Genomic DNA, 24,807 nt, shown 5'->3' with positions numbered 1-24,807 from the left:
CAGACCAGTAAAACTTCATGGACCTCTGCCATATTCAGAAAAGTCCCCATCCTCCAAGTCATAATTTCTATCCATAATCACATTATATTTGAAGAGAGAGCTCTTTAATAGCAGGTCTCAGCCTTCAGACTGGTATGGGTCTCATCAAGCAATCATGTTTCCTCTCTGCAAATTGGCACAAGCTGTATTCACTGGACCCTTTCCCACTGACTTCTATCTGTGGACTAGATCAGATCACTTTATTCCTGAGAGAGGCACAGTACTACTAAAATTAATCCCTAGATATCACTTGGTTTCAGATAACTCATTTTGAGGGGACAGATCTCTTTAGTCCTTTGTCCAATAAACCAACTGCCTATTACTGAGTGCCTATTAGTACCAGGCAAAAGGGACATGAACATACACAGATGGTTCCTAACCACAGAAAGCTCACCGTCTCTCAATATGCACACACACAAACAAATAACTTTCATTCAACCGCTAACCCTGGTCCATGTGGCTGCAGGCCAGCCTCCTTTCAAGACCCCCTCTCTTTTCAAGTACTGCAGTGGCTTTCATGCATTTAAACCATCAGTGCTCCAAACATGGAGCTTCAAGTCTCAGAACTTTTTTCCTGCTATACATTATAGCCCATGAGAGGCATACACAGTGAGCCGTAAAGGCCATTTCTGACCTAGCTTTGTGTTTTAGGATATACAACACAGAGATGGCCAGGAAATTCAGTGTTTGGTCACTAAGGCTCCATCTGACTTACCATGTTTCTTCCATCTAACGGCATCTGCAGGTGGAATAAACAGTAAGGAGAGGGCATTAAGGAAACAGAACTCTGGAGCATTCTGGTCAAGATAGCAGCGTAGGCAGACATGGCTCACCTCTTTACACAACCACATCAAAATTACAACTAAATACAGAACAACCATCACTCAGAACCATCAGAAATTGAGCTGAATGGAAGTCTGGCAGCTATAGATTAAAGAAACCACATCCATCCATCCAGACTAAGCCAGAAGCTGGTGGCATATCTGAGATTCCATCAACCTGGCTAACACTGGCCCACCTTGGAGGTCCCCAGAGATTCAGTCCCACCAACTTACAGGCCCACCCAAGCCGCTTTTCCATATGAATGGCTGGTCTTGGCTCCTGCAGCACAACTTCCTAAATCCTCTCAAAAAACCAATAGTTGGCTTCAGTGAGCCCCAGGCCCAGCACTAGCAGCAGCCAGCTTAGATGCACAGCTTGGCTTTACCTGGGAATCTCCAAGCCCAGCACAAGTAGCAGCCATCTCATATTGCTTTATAGCTCAGGCAGTGTGACCTTAAGCAAAACACAGGTGGGGGACTGAGCTTGACCTGCACCACCTGGGAAACGCCAGGGCCAGAGCACCCAGCAGGCACCTAAAGACCATGTTGGGGCACCACCACCCAGCCCCTGCACATTTGATCCGCCATGGAGGGTGGAGTTTGGTAATAAATGGTCACAGCCAAACCTTGCAGCTGACTGGCCTGTGTAAATCCATCCCACTGATCTGCCAACAGCAACCAAGGCTCAACTACAAGCAGAGGGCGTACTCAGCCCACGCAAAGGGTGCACCTCGAGTACCCAGCTTGAGTGACAGGGGAGGCTGTGCCACCAGACCCTACAGGACACCTACTACATTAGGCCATACTACCAAGACATGGAGTCAAAGCAGCTCTACCGAACACACAGAAACAAACACAGGGATGCTGCCAAAATGAGGAGGCAAAGAAACATGTCCCAAATGAAAGAATAGATTAAAACTCCAAAATGGAGATAAGCCATCCATTAGATGCAGAGTTCAAAACACTGGCTATAAGGATGCTCAAGGAATATAGTGAGGACCTCAACAGCATAAAAACATCCAGCCAAAAACGAAGGGTACACTAAGTGAAATAAAGAACAATTTTCAGGGAAACAACAGTAGAGTGGATGAAGCCAAGAATCAAATCGATGATTTGGAACATAAGGAAGAAAAAAACCACCAATCAGAACAATAAGGAGAAAAAACAATCCAAAAAAATGAGGAAAGTATAAGCAGCCTTTGGGACAACTTCAAGAGGTCCAAAATTCATACCATAGGGGTGCCAGAAGGAGAGGAGAAAGAGCAAGAAATTGGAAATCTATTTGAAAAAATAATGAAACAAAACTTCCCTAATTTGGTAAAGGACATAGACATACAAATCTAGGAAGCACAGAGTCCCAAACAAGATGGATGCAAAGACACCACACCAAGACACATCATAGTTCAAATGCCAAAGGTTAAAGATAAAGAGAGAATCTTAAAGCAGCAAGAGAAAAGCAAATAGTTACCTATAAAGGAGTTCCCGTAAGACTGTCAGCTGATTTCTCAAAAGAAACTCTGCAGCTAGAAGAGACTGGCAAGGAGTATTCAAAGCGATGAAAAGCAAGGACCACAACCTAGGTTACTCTATCCAGCAAAGCTATCACTTAGAATTGAAGGGCAGATAAAGTGCTTCCCAGACAAGGTAAAACTAAAGGTTTTCATCATTAACAAGCCATTATTTTATGAAATGTTAAAAGGACTTATTTAAGAAAAAGAAGATCAAAACTATGAAAAATAAAATGGCAAAAACACATATCTAACAACTGAATCTAAAAAAACAAACTGAGCAAACGAAGAAAAGAGACAGAATCATGGATATGGAGAGCACTTTGATGGTCATCAGATAGAGGGGGAGGGGAAGAATGGGTGGAGAGGTGAAGGGATTAAGAAGTACAAATAGGTAGTTACAGAATAGCTATGGGGATATAAAGTACAGTATAGGAAATGGAATAGACAAAGAACATATATGTATGACCCATGGACAAAAACAATGATGGGGGGATTGCCTGAGGGAGTGGGGGGTGCTAAGTGGAGGGGGCCAGAGGGGGAAAGAAAAATCAGGACAACTTGTAATAGCATAATCAATAAACTATAATTACAAAAAAAAAAAAACAGAAACAGAACTCTGGAATGCTCTGGTCAGGCTAGAATGAAAGCAGGGGACATAGACAGGCACCCGAAGATCAGTCCACACTCTGACCCGCCTGAAGCCCACAGACTTCCCTCAGAACCTAATGTAAAAACAGCAGTTCTTTATTTTTAACAACCAGTTAGACCAGATTCTTATGGGCGTTATTGCATAAATTACTCTTTCCATCCCATTCCAATTGTTTTTGCTCTTTTTAGTTAATGCTTGTCAAGTTACTAAATAGTACTAATTATTCAGCTATTTAGATAATAAGGAATATAGAGACCAAAGAACAGCATAGATCACTTTGCATTTATTACATGTTTAACTGAATTACTTCAAATTACAGAATTCAACTTCAAAATAAAATAATTAATGCTTGTTATTAATTTGCATTTTTCCCTCCTAAAATTTTAACACAGCAAAACACCTTAAAGACATGTGGATAGGTTCAGTGCACTTTTAGTGGCTCACAATTTTGAGACAAAGACTAAATTTATCCATAAAAATTAAGACAAATAGCTCAATATTTAAAAATATTGACATGAAATAAAGAAAAAATAAAATACTGCATTTTTACCACAACTGTTTTGATAGATGACAGAAAAATATTGTTTAAAATAATGCTCCTCGGCAGAGCCTTTGCTGTGGTTGGCATGGTTGGCACATAGCACTTGGTAACTGCTCAGTTTCCATCCCCAGTATTTTATAAGGACCCTTACTTGGGCCCACTTTCCCCTGAGCCTGATCTGCCTGCCTCCTCAGGGACTACTCTGGGGGGAGCCTGATCATTCTTCTTCCATTTGCTCTGAAGACTTTGCTCTCTTCCCTTTATTCTCCCCAGATTCACACTTGCTGCCACCTGCATTCTGCAGCAAAAGATGCCTGGCACAGAACTCACCCTGCCGCCCCAGCTCTTATTCCAGATGATGTCCCTTCACTTGACAAAATTATGACTATAATGTAAGAAGATGACCTACCGACAGTAATCATTCTCCCTAGTATAGTCACATCTCCTACAACACAAAAGAAGTTAGTGATGTCTGATTTAAAACTTAAAACATTAATTAGTTTAGGCAGAATATATACTGCTCTGAAGTTCTTTCCGACTATTGTTTTTAAAACCATAAAATATAAAAAATTGTAAACATTCTACTGAACATTTCAGTAGAAATTCTGTAACCCTACTTTTTGTGGGTTCAGAAAGAACAGAAGTGATACCACATTCCCTCTGGATGACCCAAAACCATGTTCCTAGCCCTAACCTACCATTACATATCTCCCACCATTTGACAACTCTATAGGCCAAGCATGTCTCTTGTGACAGTTGCGGCAGCCACTCATGAATGTCCTTTTAACAAAGCAGCAGCTCAGTGTCATCTCTCCCAGATAAGCTGTCCACAAGCTTGCAGGGCTCCTTACATCCACTGCCCTATACCCAACCCAGTCTCAGTAACCATGCAAACACATGGAAGTAAGGACACAAAAAACTGGGGGCAACTCTTTTGCTACACGCTGCACCCCCCTGCAAAGTGAGAGGGCACTTCCTATCTCCTTGTCAGAGTAACAGCAGAATCAGGTGGGGGTGCTGCTGACAGAGGTAGGAATAGAGAGGAAGCTGATGAGTCTCACCACCAGTGTCCACCACACCTGCAGAGACAGTACATTCCCTTTACCCTGACCCTGTGGGGAGTGTGAGGATGAATCTCATCTTCTATTTAAAAGGAGAAACCTACACAGGAAATTCCAGTCACTTTTCAGTGCTCTTACAGCAAGTTTTTACTGTGTTTTTAAAAGCATGAAAGTACCAAGGCATTACATTTTTTAAATGAATAACTTAAAATTAATTTTAAAAAATAATGTTCTGTTTTTTAGGAAGGAATACACTAAACACAAATGACTAATGAAATCTATCAGCTCTCAGGAATCCCTTTCGCATCTTTCACATCAGGTATGATTACTGAGATAACCTAAAGCCAGAATTCCACAGCTGGGTGATAAACAGTACCAGTTAACCAGAATATTAAGTGCAATGACTTAAAGCTATATTATCTGAATAGTCTCCATGGTGAAGTGTCATAAAAAGTAAAATAATAAATGTTTCCACAGCACCATAAGGTTTTATAAAATACAATTTCAGTACAATCCAAGATTCTGGTCCATCATTCATATTAGGCTGATAATAGTTCTGACAGAGGCACGTAGGCACAACTATAATATGAGAATGATATATTTTATTGAAGAGCCTGTATGGTATACTGACTCACTGTTTTGGTTGCATCCTCTGAGTACTAGTGGATTTAAAGGCCAGGAAAAATTGTTTTGCCATTTATACTCTAATCACAAATTTTAACTTGCTAAAAGAACCAAAGTGGTAACTGATTGAGATATTTGCCATAGCTAAAAAGTCCTTTTATATGACTGCTTTAGTACTGTGTGTTCTTGTGGGTTTTGTATCTATGTGATATTATTTTGTAAATGACTCTGAGCTTTTAACTTAAGAATACAGTGATTTACTTTTCATTTTAAAAATAAATGCTAACGGAAAACAAATTTTGTAGCCAAATTAAAGTTATTTATAATAAAAACTGTATTACAGATTGGATCTTCCAAAATCCAGCATGCTCATGGATCTCCTGAACTAAGCGTGTGCAGTGCCAACTTAGTTCAACACTGATCTAAGTACAACATAATTAAAAGTAATGACTTGCCTACCAAAAAGCACACACTGCATTCCAAAGCCAAATACAAATTAGGTCCGGGGTTATCAATTCCATGTCTCCCCTCCGTTAATACAGAGAACTCAGACTGGGCTTTACTACAGATCAGCTAGCACTACAGTATATTTGCTATAAAATTACTTATAACAAAATAAATATTTTCAGTTCCTCTACACTAAGTGATATATAAATCATCAGCAGTTTATAACATTAGCTTAGGTCACTCTTTGGGACCCAAACATACTGTACAATCCTGAGTAAGAGGGTAGGGATACAGTTTCTTGGGGATCTTTCTTGATCAGGAATCATAAAGGTAACACATAAAACCACAACTCATAATTATCCCCATTTTCATTAGAAGTACCATGAGTTCTTTTTACTTTGGTAAATAAGTTCATCTATGTAAACCCTTTATTCTGATGGAGTAAAATATAAGAGCTTCTGCTAGGATCCCTCCATCACCTTTTGACACTGATACAGTAAATAGTCAGGAAGACTAGAGCAGGTGGATCTGAACCACAGGGCCAATACGTCACCATGAACTCGGAAATGCAGCAAACAGGGGATGGATGGGAGCTGCTGACAGGCCAACAGCCCTTCATTGCCTACAAAAAAAAATAAATAAATAAAAATTCTTTAATCAAAAGAACTTCAATAGACACTTCTACAAAAAAAGATATACAAATGACCGATAAGCACATGAAAATATATTCAACATCACTGCTCATTAATGAAGTGCAAATCAAAACCACAACGAAATACTTCACATCCATGAGGATGTCGACTACCAAATAAGTAAGTAACAAGTGCTAGTGAGGATATGGAGAAATTTGAACCCTGTACATTGCTGGTGAGGACGTATATGGTGCACTTGCTGTGAAAAACAATATGACAAGTTCTCCAAAAATTAAGTATAGAATTACCATATGATCCAGCAATTCTATCTGGGCATATAACCTAAAGAACTAAAAGCAGGAACTGGAACACAGACTATCTATACATCCATATTCACAGAAGCATTATTCACAATAGCCAAAAAGTGGAAGTAACCCAAGTGTCCATCAACAGATGAATTGATAAACATAATGTGGCATATGCATACAATGGAATAATATTCATCAGGAAATTCTGACACATGCTGCAACATGCGTGAACCTAGAAGACAGTATGCTATGTGAAATAAGCCAGTCACAAAAGGGCAAATATTGTATGAAACCACTTACGTGAGGTACCTAATGTAATCAAATTCATAGAGACAGAAAATGGGATGGTGGGTGTTAGGGACTAGAGAAGGAAAGGAAATGGGGAGCTAATGTTTAACAGGTAAAGTTTTGGTTAGGGAAGAAGAAAAATTCAGGAGATGATGGTGGCAATGGCTACACAACAACATGAATGTACTTAATGCCACTAAACTGTATGATTAAAAGTGGTTAAAATGGTAAATATTGTTATGTACATTTTACCACAAAAATTCTTCAGTAATATCTGAACACACTAATCTAAAAGACACTAGTAATAGGAAATACAGCTCTAAGAAATCTGACACCTGGAAGAGCTGACTTGTGTTCTGACCGTGGGAAAGCCCTTGTAAGCACAGGACAGGCTTTTTGTAACCCTACGAACCTATAATGTCAACAACGTGGAGTCTCAGGTTCTGCTGCAGCGTCTGCAGGGCAGCGGGCAGGGCAGCTTGAGACGCTGACATTTTCACATTTTGCTTCACATCATTGGCAAAGGATAACCAGAGTTTGCCAAAGTCTTCAGTGGATATTTTTAATGGTCTGAAAATAAATTCTTAAAATTAGACTGATATCCAAAAGAATGAAATGATTCTAAACAAATAAACATACATTTCAAATGAATCACAGGAATAAAACAATCATTGTAAATCTGGGTCCCATAAAACTTATGTTTTTAAACCAAGTAGGATGTGAAAGCTAACCATCATCCTCGAACCTGAGGAAAATAATAAAAGGCATGCTATTAAAGTTCAAATGTTTCTTCAATAAATCACCTCCTTCTCTCTTTTTCTGAGTATTTGTGATTCCAATATAATTTTACCAAGTAATTTCATGAATCACTCAAATACAATATAAAACTTTCCCTTCAAGAACACTTTGGATTTGGGGATGAGACACTCTACCAAAAGTCATATACAACAGTATGAATACAAAGACCCAGCACTTTAAGTAAATCAGACCAAGAGAAAGGATTTTAGCAAATGTATTTTAAAAGTGGTTCATGAGACTAAAGACCAAATAGTTAACACTGTGCTATCTCAAGATGGGATTATAGGGAACTTTTATATTCTCCTTTATTTTTCTACAGCATTTGAATTTTTATATGTATATATTGATGTTATAATTAGGAAAATATCTTTAAAGATACAGAGGACTTTATTAATATGCACATAAGAACTGTGTTGTATATATTGTACTTCCTCAGGATCTGAATGCTCACCATGGGAGATACCTCATAGTCAAAGAACATAAGTTATTGTTATACAGCAACGTGGGTATAAATACTTTATGACAGATTAATAGGCATGTTCTTACTAAAAAACGTTAAAGAGCAGTCAAACACTGTAGTAGTGTAACACAAGTGGGTGAGTGGCAATTTAAAAAATTTTATAGATAGTAACTGGTAATCTACATTATTGGTTCAAGCAGCCTTCACTTAAAAAAAGTGTTTTGTTTAAATACAGTATAATACATTCATTACACGAAATGAGAGGTAAGAGGCTGTTTTCAATTATTTTGGTAACACTGTACAGTGCCTAGTATAATGCTAAATACTACATGTCTAATAAAAGTTAAATAATTTTGTTGAGTAATTTTCTTGTAGATCTCTAAAGCTTAGTAAGCAGATTTTATGAAAGAATTAATGAAATAAATGAAATACAAATGAGAGAAATTTTTAAAGTTTTTTAAAAAGTCATGCAAGACTTGGCTGGTGTGTAGCTCAGTAGATTGAATGTGGGCTGCAAACACAAGGGTCGCCGGTTCAACTCCCAGTCAGGGCACTTGCCTGGGTTCTGGGCCAGGTCCCCAGTGGGGGCCACCTGAGAGGCAACCACACACTGATGTTTCTCTCCCTCACTTTCTCCCTCCCTTCCCTTCTCTCTAAAAAGTAAATAAATAAAATCTTTAAAAAATGGCATGTTTAAAATAATAATAATAAAAAAATAAAATAAAAAAGTCATGCAGAATCTTTAAAGTTATTTCAGTTTAAACACTACTTTAGTCTCAGTTTCTCTCCGAAGGTTTCCTGGATCACTAACCAACCCCAAGCTAAACTGGGTGTCATATTATAATCGAACATTGTACATTTATTTTCTCTTCAAAGCACAACTCACAATCATGTATGCATTTGCACAACTGTTCAATGTCCCCTCCCTAACAACAGGCCTGTGTCAAGTCGTGAGCTGCTATCCTCTGCAGCAGCTAGTAGTACTTCTGTCCAGAAAAGAGGCCCAATAAATATTTGCTGAATGAATGAATAACCTCAATTAGCATTCCAGAAAATATTTACCTAATGAAATCTAACAGTGATAGGTTTACTGAAAAGTCGAGCTGAATAACATGAGTATCCATCATTTGATAATTTACAGAACCAGAAAGACTCCCTTCTGTAAAAGGTTTTTCCATCTGCACACTGTATTGAAAGCTTTTGGTGTTCTCTGCTTCTATGACAGGCAAGCAGCACTCAGATTGCTCAGTGATCTGTAAATAAAAGCAATAGACAGTACTGAAGAAGGGATCAACACAGACTATCACATGAATACGAATTTTCTATCTACCTGAAGTGGTATGAAAGCATGGTGTTGTGAGATGATAATAACAAACTCCATTATGAAGATGACTAACAACTTCACTTGAGAAAAAATCACTAGCACAGATAATTAAGAAATAATAGTACACAGGTCAAAAATATGTAACAAATGTCATTACAATGAAAAACTGTAATTTTTTACAAAAGAGGTTATTAAACTCTAGTCTTGCGGCTCTCAGTCCTGGCTAGCACCAGATTTTTAAAGCTAGGAGAGTTAAAAAATAGATATATACAGGTGTCTTCCCTTCTCATTCTCTACCCTTAAGCTCTGGTGGTAGAGCTCTGGCAACTGAATTGGGTTTTGTTGTGTTTTAAGTTCCACTGGTGATTCTAATGCACTTCTAGAGTCGGGAACTTCTGCCCTGGTCAGGCCCAGGTAGTATCACATGCAACACACCTGAGCTCATAATAGAAACTGAGTCAGTTTTGTGGAATACTGATTTGCTGGTCAAGTCTCATGATAGCTCCACCAAGGACAGCCACCCAATAATGCAACTGGCATACTTCCAGAAATCACAATAGCAGTCTCTTAGAGCTAAGGCAGAAGCAACTGATGCCTGAGCACCCAGCATAATGAAAAGGCACACACTATTAATATCTTCACTTTAAATGTGAGGAAACTGAGGCACAAAGCAGGTATATAACTTGACCACGTAACACAGCTAATAAGCAGCAGAAGATTCAAAGCCAAGCGGTCCGAGTCACATGTCTATATTCCTAGCTACTGTGCTCTATCGAAACTCACTTTATTCAGGGTGGGGCAAAAGTAGGTTTACAGTTGTTCATATGGAAAATAATACAATAATTAATACCTAATAATACAAGAATAAACTCTGTGTTTTCTGTACTCACAACTGTAAACTACTTTTGCCCCATCCTGTATTTATGGCCTTCCCCAGTACAACCTTTATGATGTTTCCTTGTCTCCTTTGAATAATTCATCTCTACTCAAAATAATTCAAAACCTGGCAAATCTTTCACCTTTTTTGCTAAAGGTGAAAGAAATGTATAAACCATCAGAAGAGCCAACAGCAGAAACACTAAGTAAGCACTGTACATTTAAGGCAGAAATAGTGAACCATTCATTGTCTTACCTTGAAATTTTCTGCAGGAGCAATTTCTAAGTTAGTACTTTTCAATTCCGAACCACTATTATTGGAAACTAACCACACCATCAATAAACAATCATCTCTCCAAATTTTGTAAGAAGACACTGATATGGTCTCATCATTACAGACCTCCATAAGATCTGAATGTGTGTGTTCAGTGGTTTCTTCCAACAAAGAAGCTAAGGAGATTTCATTGGCAACGGAGGCTGCAGCGGATGGAGGAGGGTGAAAAACTTCCATGTTGTTATCAGCAAACAAAGAAGGTGTAGACAGCCTGCAATTTGAGAGTTTCTCAGCCAAAGGCAGTTCTGTGAGTGATTCAGAATCCAAAAGTTCTGAACTAAGGGTAAATTTCTTTAGTTCTTTGTCTTCTCTATCCTGCAAATTATCCAAATAATAATCTTCTTCATAAGTCACAGTTGATGAAGAACTAAAGGAAGAACAGGTCATATTATGAGCACTGGTTGTTTCTCCACTTTTGGTTTCCTTGAGTTTTGATTTCCTTCTGAACTTGTGAGAGATGGTGTCTGCTTTTCCTAGCTGGAAAATAAAACATCATAATAATAGAAAAAGAAACAATTCTTCTAGTCATGAGTTTTAAATGTCTTTCTATAATTTCAAATGAGCAATTTACTAACTTGCTAAATTTCTACCTATAAAGCACAGATTTAAAAAGAATCAGAGATGAATAAAATTTAAGTCCTGAAATTCTGATAGCTATGTAACTTTGAACTATTAGCCAAATCTTATTTCTCATTAAAAAGACATAAAATGAGAAAAAGAAATAACATTAAAAAAGTCAACTGTGGCCCTGGCCAGGTAGCTCAGTTGGTTAGAGCATTTTCCCGATATGCCAAAGTAGTGGGTTCGATCCCCAGCCAGGGCACATACATGAATCAACCAATAAATGCGTAAGTAAATGGAACAACAAATCAATGTTTCTCTTTCTCTCTCTGTCCCTGTCTCTCCCCCACCCCTCTTCTTCTCTTAAAAAAAAAAGTCAATTGTGAAAAATTCTAAAAACCCATTAATTTCAGAATACTATAGTACAGAACTGCACAAACTAAAAACAGTGAGAAACCTAGCTATTTTTTGAGTTCCTAGAGCTGTCCTACAGAAGGTAAGATATCCTCAAATACAGGGATGGCTCAAACTCTGATTCGGTAATCTATAATTATCATGGTATCATGGCTGTGAGTAAATAAGCAGGGAGGACAAAATGATGTGACCTCAAGAATCAGCTGGCAATGGCTGACTGGAACACACAGCAGGAAACTCTAAGTGACCAGTGATGTTTACTACAAACTCAAGAAACAGGAACAGTAAATTTTTCCATCCTTGAGCTAATCCTCCTGATGAAAGGTCTGTGAATCTATGTAAGAAGAGCTGAGTGTCCCCTTGCCTCTCGAAGTTCTACCTAAAATCAGTAGAGCAGACTGGCACTACTCTAAATCCGAGTCCGTGCCGCCATCCTCCTGGGGGCTGTAACCCGATGTGGCCATCCTTCACGTAATTCTGGCTAACCAGAATTCTAGCTCCCTTTTCATACCTTCTCATTCTCTCAAGTCCCGACATCTCTTCCAACTCTCAGCAGGTAAGTTTGTCTCCTACCTTTCCAGTCAGAAGTCATCAAACAGGAACACTGTTTTAACACAAAAGTGGGGGTGGGTGGGGGAAGGACCTCCACCCCAGTAGCCATGGGACAAACTTATGAATTAGTTTTGAATTAGACACACAGTACTCCCCCCTTGTTTTCCATGGTTTCAGTTATCTGCAGTTTCAGCTACCCAGTCAACCACAATCCAAAAATATACAATGAAAAATTACAGAAATAAACAACTCATAAACTGCACACCACTCCGAGCAGTGTGAAGAAATTCCTCACTGTCCCACCCCATACATCCCAGGATGGGAACCGTCCCTTTTTCTAGCATGTCCATGCCGTATACGATACCCAGCCATCAGTCACTTAGTAGCCGTCTGGGTAACCAGATCACCTGTCTCTACAGTGTAGTGCTGGTACTCAGGTAACCCGTATTTTACTTAATAATGGCCCCAAAACACAAGAGCAGTGGTGCTGGCAACTCAAATATGCCAAAGAGAGCAGTAAAGTGCTTACTCTAAATGAAAAGGTAAAAGTTCTCAACTTAATAAGGAATGAAAAAAATCATAAACTGCGGTTGCTAAGAATAAATCTTCTATTCGAGGAAGGAAAAAGAAATTTGTGCTACTTTTGCTGTAGCAACAGCTACAGTCAGTGATAAGTACTTAGTTAAGAGAAAAGGCATTACATTTGAGGCTGGAAGTCATGGAAACATGTTTTAAATGATGGCAGCATGTCGCACCAGAAAGCATTGAGCCTATATAACGACTTCAGCAAGGGATCCCCTGAAATGAGTGATACCAAGCCATCTACTGCAAGCAAAGGATGGTCTGGCATTTTGTCATCTCACATCACCACAGGAAGGATGAATACAGCACAACAGGATATTCTGGCAGAGATCACATTCAAACAACTTTTATTATAGTATATTGTTATAACTGTTCTCTCTTGTTATTACTTACTGTTGTTAACCTCTTACCTGTGCCTAATTTATAAATTAAACTTTATCATAGGTATGTCTGAATAGGAAAAATCAAAGTATTCATAAGGCTCAGTACTATTCCCAGTTTCAGGCATCTACTGGTGGTCTTGGAACACACCCCCCATGGGTAAGGGGAGACTAATGCGTATGGGACTGCTCATTATTATTCCTCAGGTCACAGATGCTCTCAGTTTCTTCCTTTGTTTTATCTTTTCTTTCTGTTTCTGTGTTTCATTTTGGACAGTTTCTATTACTTTGTCTTCAAGTTTAATATTTTCTTCTGCACTACTATGCCGTTAATCAGAAGCTACACAAGCCAGAAGACAGTGGAGTGACATCTTTGTTAAATTACTTAAACAAAAGAAACAGTCAATCTAGAGCTCATTACCCAGGGAAAATGTCTTTCATTTTTTAATTTTTTTTTTTAATTTTATTTATTTTCAGAGAGAGGTGGAGGGAGGGAAAAAGAGAGGGAGAGAAACATCAATGTGAAAGAGAAACATCACTGACTGGTTGCCTCTCACATGCCCCCATGGGGACCTGGCCCACAACACAGGCATGTGTCCTGACAGGGAATCGAACCAGTAACCTTCTGGTTTGCAGGCCAGCGCTCAATCTACTGAGCTACACCAGCCAGCACGAGAAAATGTCTTTCAACAATGAAGGTAGAAAAAAAGGCGAAGGTGGGGGAAAGAAAACCCTTGACCCTTGGAGTGAACTATGTAAAAAATATTAAGAGTGGACCACTTACCTAAAAATAAAAACTAGTTAAAGTGAAATATATCAATATAGCCCTTGATCGATGTAACTGAGAATTTCAACATTAGAAAAATTGGAAGGGAACAGGATTGGTAGAGAAAAGCAGCCATCCAGAGAAATGAAAATTAAAACCACAGTAAGTTATTACCTCACACCTATCAGAATGGCTATCATCAATAAATCAATAAACAAGTGTTGGCCAGGGTATGGGAATGTAGATTGGTGTAGCCACTATAAAAAACAGTATGGAGAGTCCTCAAAAAACTGAAAAATGGAACAGCCTTTTGACCCAGTGATCCCACTTCTGGGAATATACCTGAAGAAACCCAAAACACTAATTCAAAAGAATATAGGCACCCCTATGTTCATTGCAGCATTATTTACAATAGCCAAGATTTGGAAGCAACCCAAGCGCCCATAAGCAGTTGAGTAGGTAAAAAGTCAGTGGTACAGTTATATAATGGAATACTACTCAGCCATAAAAAAGGAAGGACCGCTTACCTTTTGCGGTAGCATGGATGGACCCGAAAAGTATTGTACTAAGTGAAATAAGCCAGCCAGAGAAACACAAGTACCACACAATTTTACTTATATGTGGAACCTAACGAATAAAATAAACTAACAAAATAGAAACAGACTCATAGACACAGAGAACAGACTGATAGCTGACAGAGGGGTGGAGGGTTGGAGGACTGGGTGAAAAAGGTGAAGGGATTAAACAAAAAAATAAATAAATAAAGACACAGGCAACAGTATATTGACTGCAAGAGGGAAAGACAGGTGTGAGAGTAGAAGAAGGTAAAGGGGAATAAATGGTGACAGAAGGAGACCTGACTTTGGGTGGTGAAGGCAGAATATACAGATGACATATTATAGAATTGTACACTTGAAACCTATACAATTTTATTAACCAATGTCACCCCAATAAATTCATTAATTTTTTTAAAGGAGTCACAATACAGACGGAGCATATACAGTAAGAGCTAAAACGCTGTCTGCTTTGCCTGAGGGACAGACAAAATGTTGGCGTTGAGGAATTAGAGGATGCATGCTAATTTTGTGATCATTTGCTTTCCTCCCTTTCTGCATGCCATCTGAGTTACAGCGCCGTTCCTCACAGATTCAGGGTTCCATAAAACAGGGAAATAACCTCCTTTAAGAAAAACTGTTCTAGTGATTGCTGAGGGGAAACATGTAAGGTGTAACCCAGAAAGAATTTAGCATAAGTTAAATAGAAAAACATTCTAATTACATTTCTGATTTCAAGCCCACCACAAAAAAGTGTGATAATTAGTTTGTTGGCCTGAATGTTCTGCTGAGAAAGTCTCTACCTTTGTGCACTTGTGCAGTAGGCAGCAATCCTTCAATACGAGCGAGGAGGTTCACAAATCAGGGCCCTACATAAGCCTGGGAGCACTGTGACCTCGACACAATCCGATCGGGGTGCACTCTGAGAACCTGACCCATCAGTGTCCCAGCATTCATTGGTCCCCTCACCACAGCCTGCAGGAACAACTCAAAGGCCCAAGATGTGCTGTTGAACTGCAAATGCTGAATGAGACAGTATTAAGATAAGTTGCTTAGTAATACTTTTAAGCTGAATTTGTTTTTTCTTAGGAGGGGATGAATTATCAAGTCTGATAGAAATGGGATCTGGAAAAAGAGAGATACAGGCAGAGTGCAGCCTACAGTCTGGCCTAGTGTTGACAGGGATGGAGAGAAAATCCCACCAAGAAAGAAGAAGGATGAAAGAGCTAGGCCCTAGCTCTGAAGTTAAACTGAACAAAATGTATCTCCAATCACTATTTTGTACTAGGTGGGTTTATCAGCCTACCAACTGGAAAATCACTTGGAATTCTCAGATGCTCAAAAATAGTGACTGTCCTTCACTACAATTTTTCATTCTTTTACTATGAGAATAACATATTAGCATAAAAACTTTTGAAAATCATCATTATCATAATGCCTGAATATAGTTTTTATTTTTGTATAATTTCTTTCAGTCTCAAAACACTTCTATCTTCTTAACAGTTATAGGCAAGATGTAAATAAAATTTTATCTTCTTTTTATCATAAAGCATTTTTTAATTTTATAATGTAGTATTTATCCTTTTTAACGGCTGAGTAATATTCTGAGCTAATATAATTTATGTACCCATTCTCCTGTTAGTCACCTAAATTGATTCCTATTTTTCACTATTAAAGTACCATTTTGAGAAATACTTTTTCCACAGACAAATCAGTATTGTGGAACTATTATTACTGACAGTATTTCCATCAAGCGCCACCCCCCACCCACCACTGACAACTGCCTTCCACCTACTCCAGCGAAGGTTCACTCCAGCGAGAATACCCCTGGTTATATTTGTAACTTTCTTTGGGCCCTGACCCTTGCCCTCACTGACTAGAAAGACTAGAGAGACCACCTGACTGAAGCTAAGCCAATTAGATTTTCTCTTTCAGGAATATAAAGGTGTGTCATTGGTGGGTCTGGAGCTGGGAAAGCCATTTCCCACCTTGTACATAGATGACAGCCAAGAGTTTTTATAGAGCCAGGTTTTTATGTATGAAACAGGAGACACAGATTCTCAGAGGAATGTAACTGGCTACTTACCAAATTGACTGTACTTTCTGATCCTAGCCCAACAAATAATGATGATGCCAGCAGCTGCTTTTCTTTCTCCTCTTTAGATTGGGTAAGGACTTGAGACTGGTCCTTTTTTGTTACAGCTTGATCTACATTCTCCATTATTACACTCTCTTGAGGAACAGGCAGAACTTCAGTGTCATCACTAGTTTTGCTTTCCTTCTTGGGAAGATAGCCTTCTTTCCCCCACAATTTCTTTATACCTTCCAGCTTCAAGCTATTTGTCCTAAGAAGATTGATAATGAAATTAAGTCAAATTAAATAATTGCTAAGTAATGACTTTCTTGGGGCATTTAAAAAAACACATCACTGCGATGGCCTATTTAAGAAACAGCTTTTATATTGTATTCTACATGCCAGAAGTAAAACCTAGATCTCTAGATTTTATTTTAGTTACAGCCAACCTCCCCCTACCCTTCTGCCAAAGGATTTAAGGCAACAGAACTCTAGAATTAGTTTAAATTTCATATCATTTAATCGCTTAAATAAGTTATCCAAAAATAGAACTACTGTAAATCAGTTCCTTTACCCCACTGACTTTTCAAAAATATCTTTAATTCTGATGAGTTAAAGATGAGAAATGACTCTTACGTTTCTTAGCTATAATCATTCAATGAAAGAATTAACCCTACATAAATTCAATAAATAAAATCCTGTTGAAAGCAAAAAACAACAAAAAAATTTCATATTCAGTCCAATGTGTAAACTTCCCTTTAATGCAAAAGGTTTTCTTAACATGAACACTAGCTACATTTTCAACTATTATAATGTACTTTTATAAAAATGAAGTGAGGTTTGATCTATAAAAGAAAAAAGTAAGATTTTTGGAAAAAGCATGAAGGATGGGGAGGGTTTTATACCTGAGGTGAAGAAGACTTAAAGTAGTGACCAGAATTTGGAGTCATCCAAAAGTTACACTAGGAACCTGGAGTGTCTAACACAATCGTAAGTGCCGGCTGAAACAGCCGGAGGCTGCCTGGCTGTGTTCATGTGAGAACTGTGTGTCCTCGGCACTCGGCTCAGTTAAGTAGCCCTGTCATGGTCCAAAATAGCATTTTAAAAATGTGTCCTATGAGATAGGCAGATCATGAAATGAATCTAAAAGAAAGACTCAGAAATGTTTGTACTGATTATTATTCCCTTCTACTTCGTTAGAATCATGATCCATTTGATTTTCTGTATTATGCCAGAAACAAAATTAGTTATACTTCATACTGAGTGACGAACTAATGCTATTAAATACTAATTGGCTGAAAGAAAATCTGAACATTATTAAAGAATGGCATACAGAGAATCAGTCCATTCCTCCCCAATAAATTTTGCTGGTAAATGGTCCTTTACAAGTATCTTCATTTCTCCTTTTCTGTCAGGTACGAGTTTTCTAAAAAGTTGTTTGAATAATAAAAATTTATCTATAAACCTCTTGGAAGAAAACAGATTGTCCCTGCATGAGCAGATCCAAAACTGGTCGTGGGAGCCACTAGTGACCCCCAACAGCGATAGGATGCTCAACGGCAGCAGTTCAAACGGATTCATGAATGGCCACAGTGAAATAGTGTTTCTATAACCCCATTTACCAAGACATATCCTTTAATGATATTTTTAAAAAAGCAAGCCCCCAAGTTTTACTAATAAATGATTCAAATATTAGTTTGACAACAACAAAAAAGCGGGTGTGTTGGACACTAGGGTGCTCCATCCAGATTTCCATGATTTCAGTGAAGGACTTTCCAGTCCCCACTGTCGGTAGTACAACCCCCTCAGGGACTGCCTTAGAGGCAGAGGGCCACCTCACTGAGCATAATGCCCTTTCCAGGGGCAGCCCTCATGCAGTGGCCGATGAACAGAAGAATAGAGCTTTGTCCACCCGTTTTGGCCCAACTCAGTACAACTCTGAAGGGCCATTCTAGCTTCAGAACTTCCCACGAGGTCAGTAAAAGCTGCCATTGGTACTACATTGCATCTGAACTTCTTCCTTTACCCAAACCTGCCTCTTTCCCCTTCCTGTCATAGGTATTGATCCCAAGGGCACTCCTTAATATTCTACACACTAAATTGCATCATGCTGTGTGCTTCTCAGGGAACCCAACCCACAACAACAAGCAAAATGGAAGAAAAATAAACCTGAAAGTAGCCTTGAGCTATTTTAAAGGTTTGTCTGGCTTATTTCATCTGCATAACATGTCTATTATCAACAAATCTCCTCTGCCGTGCATTATATACAGACAGTCAACAAACAGGAAAATAGATGCGAGAGTAGCATGAGGCCTTCACATACAAAATATGATATGAAGCATATTATAAAATAATTTTTTAAACATGAGTCATCTTTGTATCGATTTTTACAATAATAAAAATATAATTTGTGGTTTTATATGGTATAGTTTTGTATTATTTTAAATTAGACCATTCAAACAGAAGTAAATTCTGGCCAAGCAACCTTCAATAGATTAGGGATATATTTTAACTCAGCTCCAGGAATTCCCATATGAGGTAGGGTGCTGCCTGTAATAGGGCTTAAGTTGAGTAATTCTAAATTGGGCTGACTACTGCCTGATTATCAGCTTGGCAGAGACTACAGAAGAGTGACTGTCTCCTCTCTAAAGCTGATTCGCCTTGCCAATTACCACATAGGTTCCTAATCTAAAATAATATATGAGCTGTGGTCCTCTTTGGAAAAGCATTTTAAATTCACCCCTTGTGTTCCATTTTATGGTAATACAGCATATGTGTGACTCTTTTAACTGCTTTGCCAAATGTCATTTCTCTGAGGGTAGCACATGCATGCGTATAAAATTTACAAGGCCCTATCAAGTCCCCCATTCCTAGTTCAATACTAAAAAGCAGATGCTGTCGATTGCTGTGCAGGTAAAAAGGATTAGGTTTCCTCCTTGCGTTTGGAGGATTCCTGTCTCTCCTTCCCTTGCCCCTCAGTTCCCTATTTGAGGCACTTAATAGCTTTCAACTCCAATATCACATGCCTACAAACCGGACCTATTTCCCAGGCTTGGAATACCAAAATTAAATGTCTATGTACCCACAAAGCTGGAAAAAAAGGCTAAGAAAGAGAATTTGAACTTAGGCCACTTCATTCAGCATATTATACTATATTCCTCATAACCTATGTCTTGCTTCTGAGAAATACTTCTTATAACCATCTCCCTGGAAGACCAACAAATACCAAGATGAACATAAAATAAGCTGACTGATTCCTTAATGAAGATATGAAAACTCAAAATTTAAATGTCATCTTTTAAAGGTGTCACCTTTAAGATTTTATCACATTTATTCCAACAATGCTGCCATTACTCAAAACACCTGAACTCTTTTAGAAGCTCCTACACAAATAAGAAAGCCATTTTCATTACTTTATATCACAAAAGGATATTGACCAAAGTCATCCAGATTGACCGGAAATTTTATTTGAAAAACTCAATTTTGGATAATGATGATAATGATGACAATGACTATTCTTTTCTTTTTTGGGGCAATGACTATTAACAATAGCAGCTACCACTTATCAATCACTATGTACTCAACTGTATAAGGGACTCTGCATAATTATCTCATTTTATTAACTTAATCATGTTTCTTCTGAAAGTTATTTATTTATATTTCCAAAATTAAAATCTACTTTAAAAGGGTGAAGGTTTGGCTGCATGTAAGACATTTAGACTTATGTATCACCCATTTTCAAGGTGACTGGAAAGAAGCTCTGAAAGCATTCTAAGTACACAACTTCCTCAAGTGAAGTCAACTACCTTATTTTATGTTCATCTTTACAACTGTCAATCTCCAAGGAGATGGTTATAAAAAGTAGATTATGAGAAATATAGAATTTATGCTCAAAACTCACCTGGGTATATAAGTTTTGATAAACTTCTTTAAACACACACACACATATTTATGTATACGCACACATACATACAATATGTCATAGTAACACATACATCATTACTATGTAAAGCTTGTACACATTCTTGCTGTCTTGGAAATAAGCAAGCTCTCCTAAAGTATAAGGACATACTGTACAGTATCAACACTTTGACAGCAATAAATAAAAACAATGAAAACAACAGCCCATAAAAAATTCAGCTTTCAGGAACTCTTCTACATTTAAAGACATTTAAATGCTCCCATGTTCTCAATTTTAATAAAAAGGAACTTACTCTTTTAGCCCTGTCTCGGCACTATTTCCAGATATATCTGAACCCAGAGAAATGCCAGCAGGAGACTGTCGTCCGGTAAAGCCAGATGAAGAAAAGGAGAGTCCATATGGTTCAAAATTGAGAACTAGAATTTTAAAACAATAACAGAGGCTCATATTTAAAACAAAAGAAAAATTATTTTTTAAAAAGCAAAAATTATCAAAATTACCATTCATCACTGAAATAATTGAAGATGAGAATATAGTGACAATTTTTAAACTGGAAAGGACTTAGGAGATGATCTAACCAGATATCTACATTAATAGTAATAAAGCAGCTATGATTTATTTAATTCTACCTCATACCATTAGTTGATCAAAGACAGTCCTTCATTTTTATTTTATCTCCCTTAAAAGCTGAAAAGAATTCAATTAGGAAAGACAACTAATAAACCAAATCTATGGAACAGTTGCTGCTCTCATGCAAAAATGTTTAAGAAGCTGTGAGTGAAGAGATGACCTTATTTTTGCCTAACAAAATGGCACAATCCTGTACCAAACAGACAGACAGAGCCCTCAATGTGCAATCTCCCTTACTGACGAAGAACAAGGTTTACTCAGGTCCAGATTCCTTGGAGCTGTACACCCAAATGAAGTCAATCAGAGCCATGAAAACTCATGTTGCTATTGTGGTAGAATAGATTCCAATATCCACTCTCTTCTAAGTACAGAACCCTTGATTCTTAGTTAGGTACATGGTCACCCAGAAAAGAGACGGCATTTCCAGCTTCTTTGCCATTTGAGTGAATTCTGACCCATGAAATTGCACACACATTTTGTGAGTAACCTCTGGAAGGAATCCTCCTGGAAGAAAAAAGAGATCTTCCTTCTCTCTCTTTCTCCTCTATATTTAGGAAGCCATATCAATCCTAGGCTGCCTACTTATGAATATCTTTAATGGAAAAGAGTAATAACCTTCTGCTTTGCATAAGATCCCACTATTTTTATTTGTTTTCTAATATGTTTAGCTAAATAAACCTAAACCTAACTGGCACATATATCTTTTGATCTGTCTGGATTACAAAGGACCTTCTTAAATCATAAAAAGTACCTTAGAATACATAAATGTGAACTTCTAGTAACTATTATCCTCATTTTACAAATGAAGAAACTGTGGCAAAGAGTGTGCCATGAACTTACCAAGATTACAAAGATAGGAAATGATACAGACAGAAAAGAAATCGGACACTCTGGTTCCAGAGCTTCTCTCACAACTACTATATTATACTGCCTCCTCCAAAGAAACAGCACCTAGTCCAAAAAGCATTAAATAAAAGTTTGTGCGTTAGCTAAATGAATGATATAAAAGAATCAATGTGTAATACAAAAAAGTAATGGGCTGATTAGTAATCAGGAGAACTGAGTTCTTGATGTAGGTCAGGTGTTAACTAGGTGAATGAATTAAACCTAATTTCTTTGAAGAGTTCAGACCAGGTGAGTAGTTTCCAAATGCTGATTCGATAGCCAGAATCAAGCTGACTTCATAGATTACCCATGCACCTTTTTGTACACACAGCCAAGGTTTCAGAGATTTAGATACAGAAGTGATAGGAATGCGGCTCAAAACCCTGCATTGCTTTTTAAAACTCTCTTTGTGATTATGATTCACAATCATGTTTGGAAACCACCTGTCCAAATCTTTCTAAGGTCCTTTTCATCTAAAATGTCCTTTCATTTTAAGCATTTCAATAACCTAGTTTAACCTTCTATCCTATATTCGCCTCTTTTTAATAGCCTCTGCGACAGTGGGTCATCCAGCCTCTGCATTAACACTTCCAGTAAAAGTGAATAGTTCCAGAAATGTTTCCTGTGCACAAGGCAGAGTTTAAGCCAAAGAGTAAGTAAGCATAGTAGTTTAAGCAAAGGACAAAAAGAATTCAAAATTAGAGGTGAGAGTTTGAGAGAATAGAGAAAAAGGCTAGACATGGAAGAGGACAGTATCTGGAGAAGAGTCGCATAAAATTCTGATCCTATGTCAAAAGAATTAGAGCTTGTCAACTATGGAAAGCCTAGAAAGTTTCATGGTTGAGAATGAAGTTCAAACCACATTATTTTTATTCTTTAGTGAAAATTTCCCAAGATCCTTACAGAAGTGAATGATGAGAAGGGCCAAAGATTTTTAGATGTTAACTAGAAATAAAGGGCAATTCATGCAGAAGAGAAAGCATGAGCTGAAGGGAGCGAGAGTCCTTGGGAGTTACAAGTTATAGGAAGTAACCCAGGTGAAAGATAAAATACAAACTATCCCAGGCTAAAGTAAGAAATTCAATATTTAATCTGTATACTTCATGACTTTAGAGGCCTTGATTGTACTTACACTCCTTTTAGAGGTTTTTTATTATGTAAGTTTCAGGTGTACAATGTTATAATTTGACATCTGTATACACTACTAAGGGATCACCCCCCCAAAATCCAGTTACTATCTGAACACTCCTTCTTTACCTTACCTTATACCACAGTTTCTTTATGCCCAGTCATTTGGCTCTACTTCTCTGGTCATGCCCAGCTGCCTTTTTTTTTTTTTGAGAGACTAACAATTTTAACTTAATCTGGTTTTCTAAAAGCCACAGTTCTGTACACAGGAGATCATACTGCTGTTTCCCCTTGCTATTTCTGGTTCTATCTAACATTGGGGCTACAATATATTCAAATACAACATATTTGAATACTGTCTTAATAGAATAATCCACAATGATTCCTAAATGCTTTTCTTGGGTGGAAACTGGTAATAAAAGTTTGTTCCCTACCATCCCATCTGTTTTTTTTGCCAATTCTTAGTGTCTTACAATAGTTACCTGAAGTTTATTATAAACTTGGTTTCTTATAAACTTGGCATTTTTCTACTCCAGAGAGCTAAGTATCATTCATAAAAGTGACATTTAACTACTACTCTCTGCAAATGACTTATACAAATCTCAGGTAAGATCAGTATCAGAAATGATTGATACTTGAAGGATTCTAGAATTAACAACTTTTCAGGTCAAAAATACCTATTTTTTCCCTACTCTTTATTTCCTGTCTTATAGCCAGCCCGACTGTAAGATATTTAATTTTATAACTTATTCCTCAAGTATTTATTAAGCACTTGTCATGTCCTGTCTCATAACTGATTTCTTTTTCCATGATATAACAAAGTCTAAGCTCATGAAATTTTAATCTTACTTTAGAGAACTTCTGAAAAATAGATTTGGGAAGAGAGGGGAGGAGCCTAATTTGAGAGCTTAACCCCATTTATAATGATAGTTCTATGGGAAAAAGAGTACTTGGCAAAGGAAAACATTAGCTGGGGAATTCCAGAACTATCATATTTACTCAGCCACTTAACTTATTTTAAGAAAGGAGACAGGCAATGCCAGGAATCAGGCTCCTTGTCCTAACTCCCCTTCCCAACCCTACCCCTGAGTAGCAGTAATAACAACTGAGGGTCCCAGACATATTGAAAATAAGGAATACGGAAACTGGACCACGTCTCTCACTCTGGAACTCCAGATTTTCACTCTGGATGTCATAAGGCCTCTATAAGCACTGGAGTCACAGGTCGGGCAATTGTAACTTCAAAACTTTATTTTTCCCCTCACATATTTTATCAATACAGAGTGGGGGAAAGGAGGTTTATAGTTATTCATAGGGAAAAATACAATAATTAATAAATGGTAATACAAGAATAAACTCTGTGTTTTGCTATGCACAATTGTAAAATCTTTTGTCCCACCCCTGTATATGAGGCATTAATGGGAAGGAAACTGATTACCCTTTGAAAGAAAATTGAATTTTCTAGGCCATTTGGTATCACTGTGCTAATATGTCAATAACTTTAAAAGAGCAAATACTCATACAAAAAGGTAACATCAAGCCTATTATTAGTGTTTATACTTTTTGGTCTCATTTAGTATCAATCATTTAGTTGTACTCATATGCCTAGCACAGAGCCTGGAAACTATTCAGTACTCAACAAAATC

General features: G+C 37.7%; 1 protein-coding gene across 2 annotated transcripts in view; it reads right to left on the bottom strand.

Moving 5' to 3' along the window:
- Positions 1-3,281: 3,281 nt before the first annotated feature.
- AP4E1 (adaptor related protein complex 4 subunit epsilon 1) overlaps positions 3,282-24,807 on the bottom strand; it is a 57,828-nt gene continuing 36,302 nt past the window's right edge. For both annotated transcript variants that reach the window (XM_045201516.2, XM_024567710.3), the window contains 6 exons: positions 20,811-20,934; positions 16,609-16,867; positions 10,636-11,190; positions 9,242-9,432; positions 7,334-7,491; positions 3,282-6,315 (listed from right to left, as the gene is read on the bottom strand). In XM_045201516.2, coding sequence (XP_045057451.2) covers positions 6,155-6,315; positions 7,334-7,491; positions 9,242-9,432; positions 10,636-11,190; positions 16,609-16,867; positions 20,811-20,934 — 1,448 coding nt within the window. In that variant the 3' untranslated portion in view covers positions 3,282-6,154. The remainder of the gene's footprint in view (positions 6,316-7,333; positions 7,492-9,241; positions 9,433-10,635; positions 11,191-16,608; positions 16,868-20,810; positions 20,935-24,807) is intronic.

Source organism: Desmodus rotundus, chromosome 7 (genome assembly GCF_022682495.2).
Source record: "Desmodus rotundus isolate HL8 chromosome 7, HLdesRot8A.1, whole genome shotgun sequence".
Lineage (NCBI taxonomy): Eukaryota > Metazoa > Chordata > Mammalia > Chiroptera > Phyllostomidae > Desmodus > Desmodus rotundus.
This window is presented reverse-complemented; position numbering and strand designations above follow the sequence as displayed.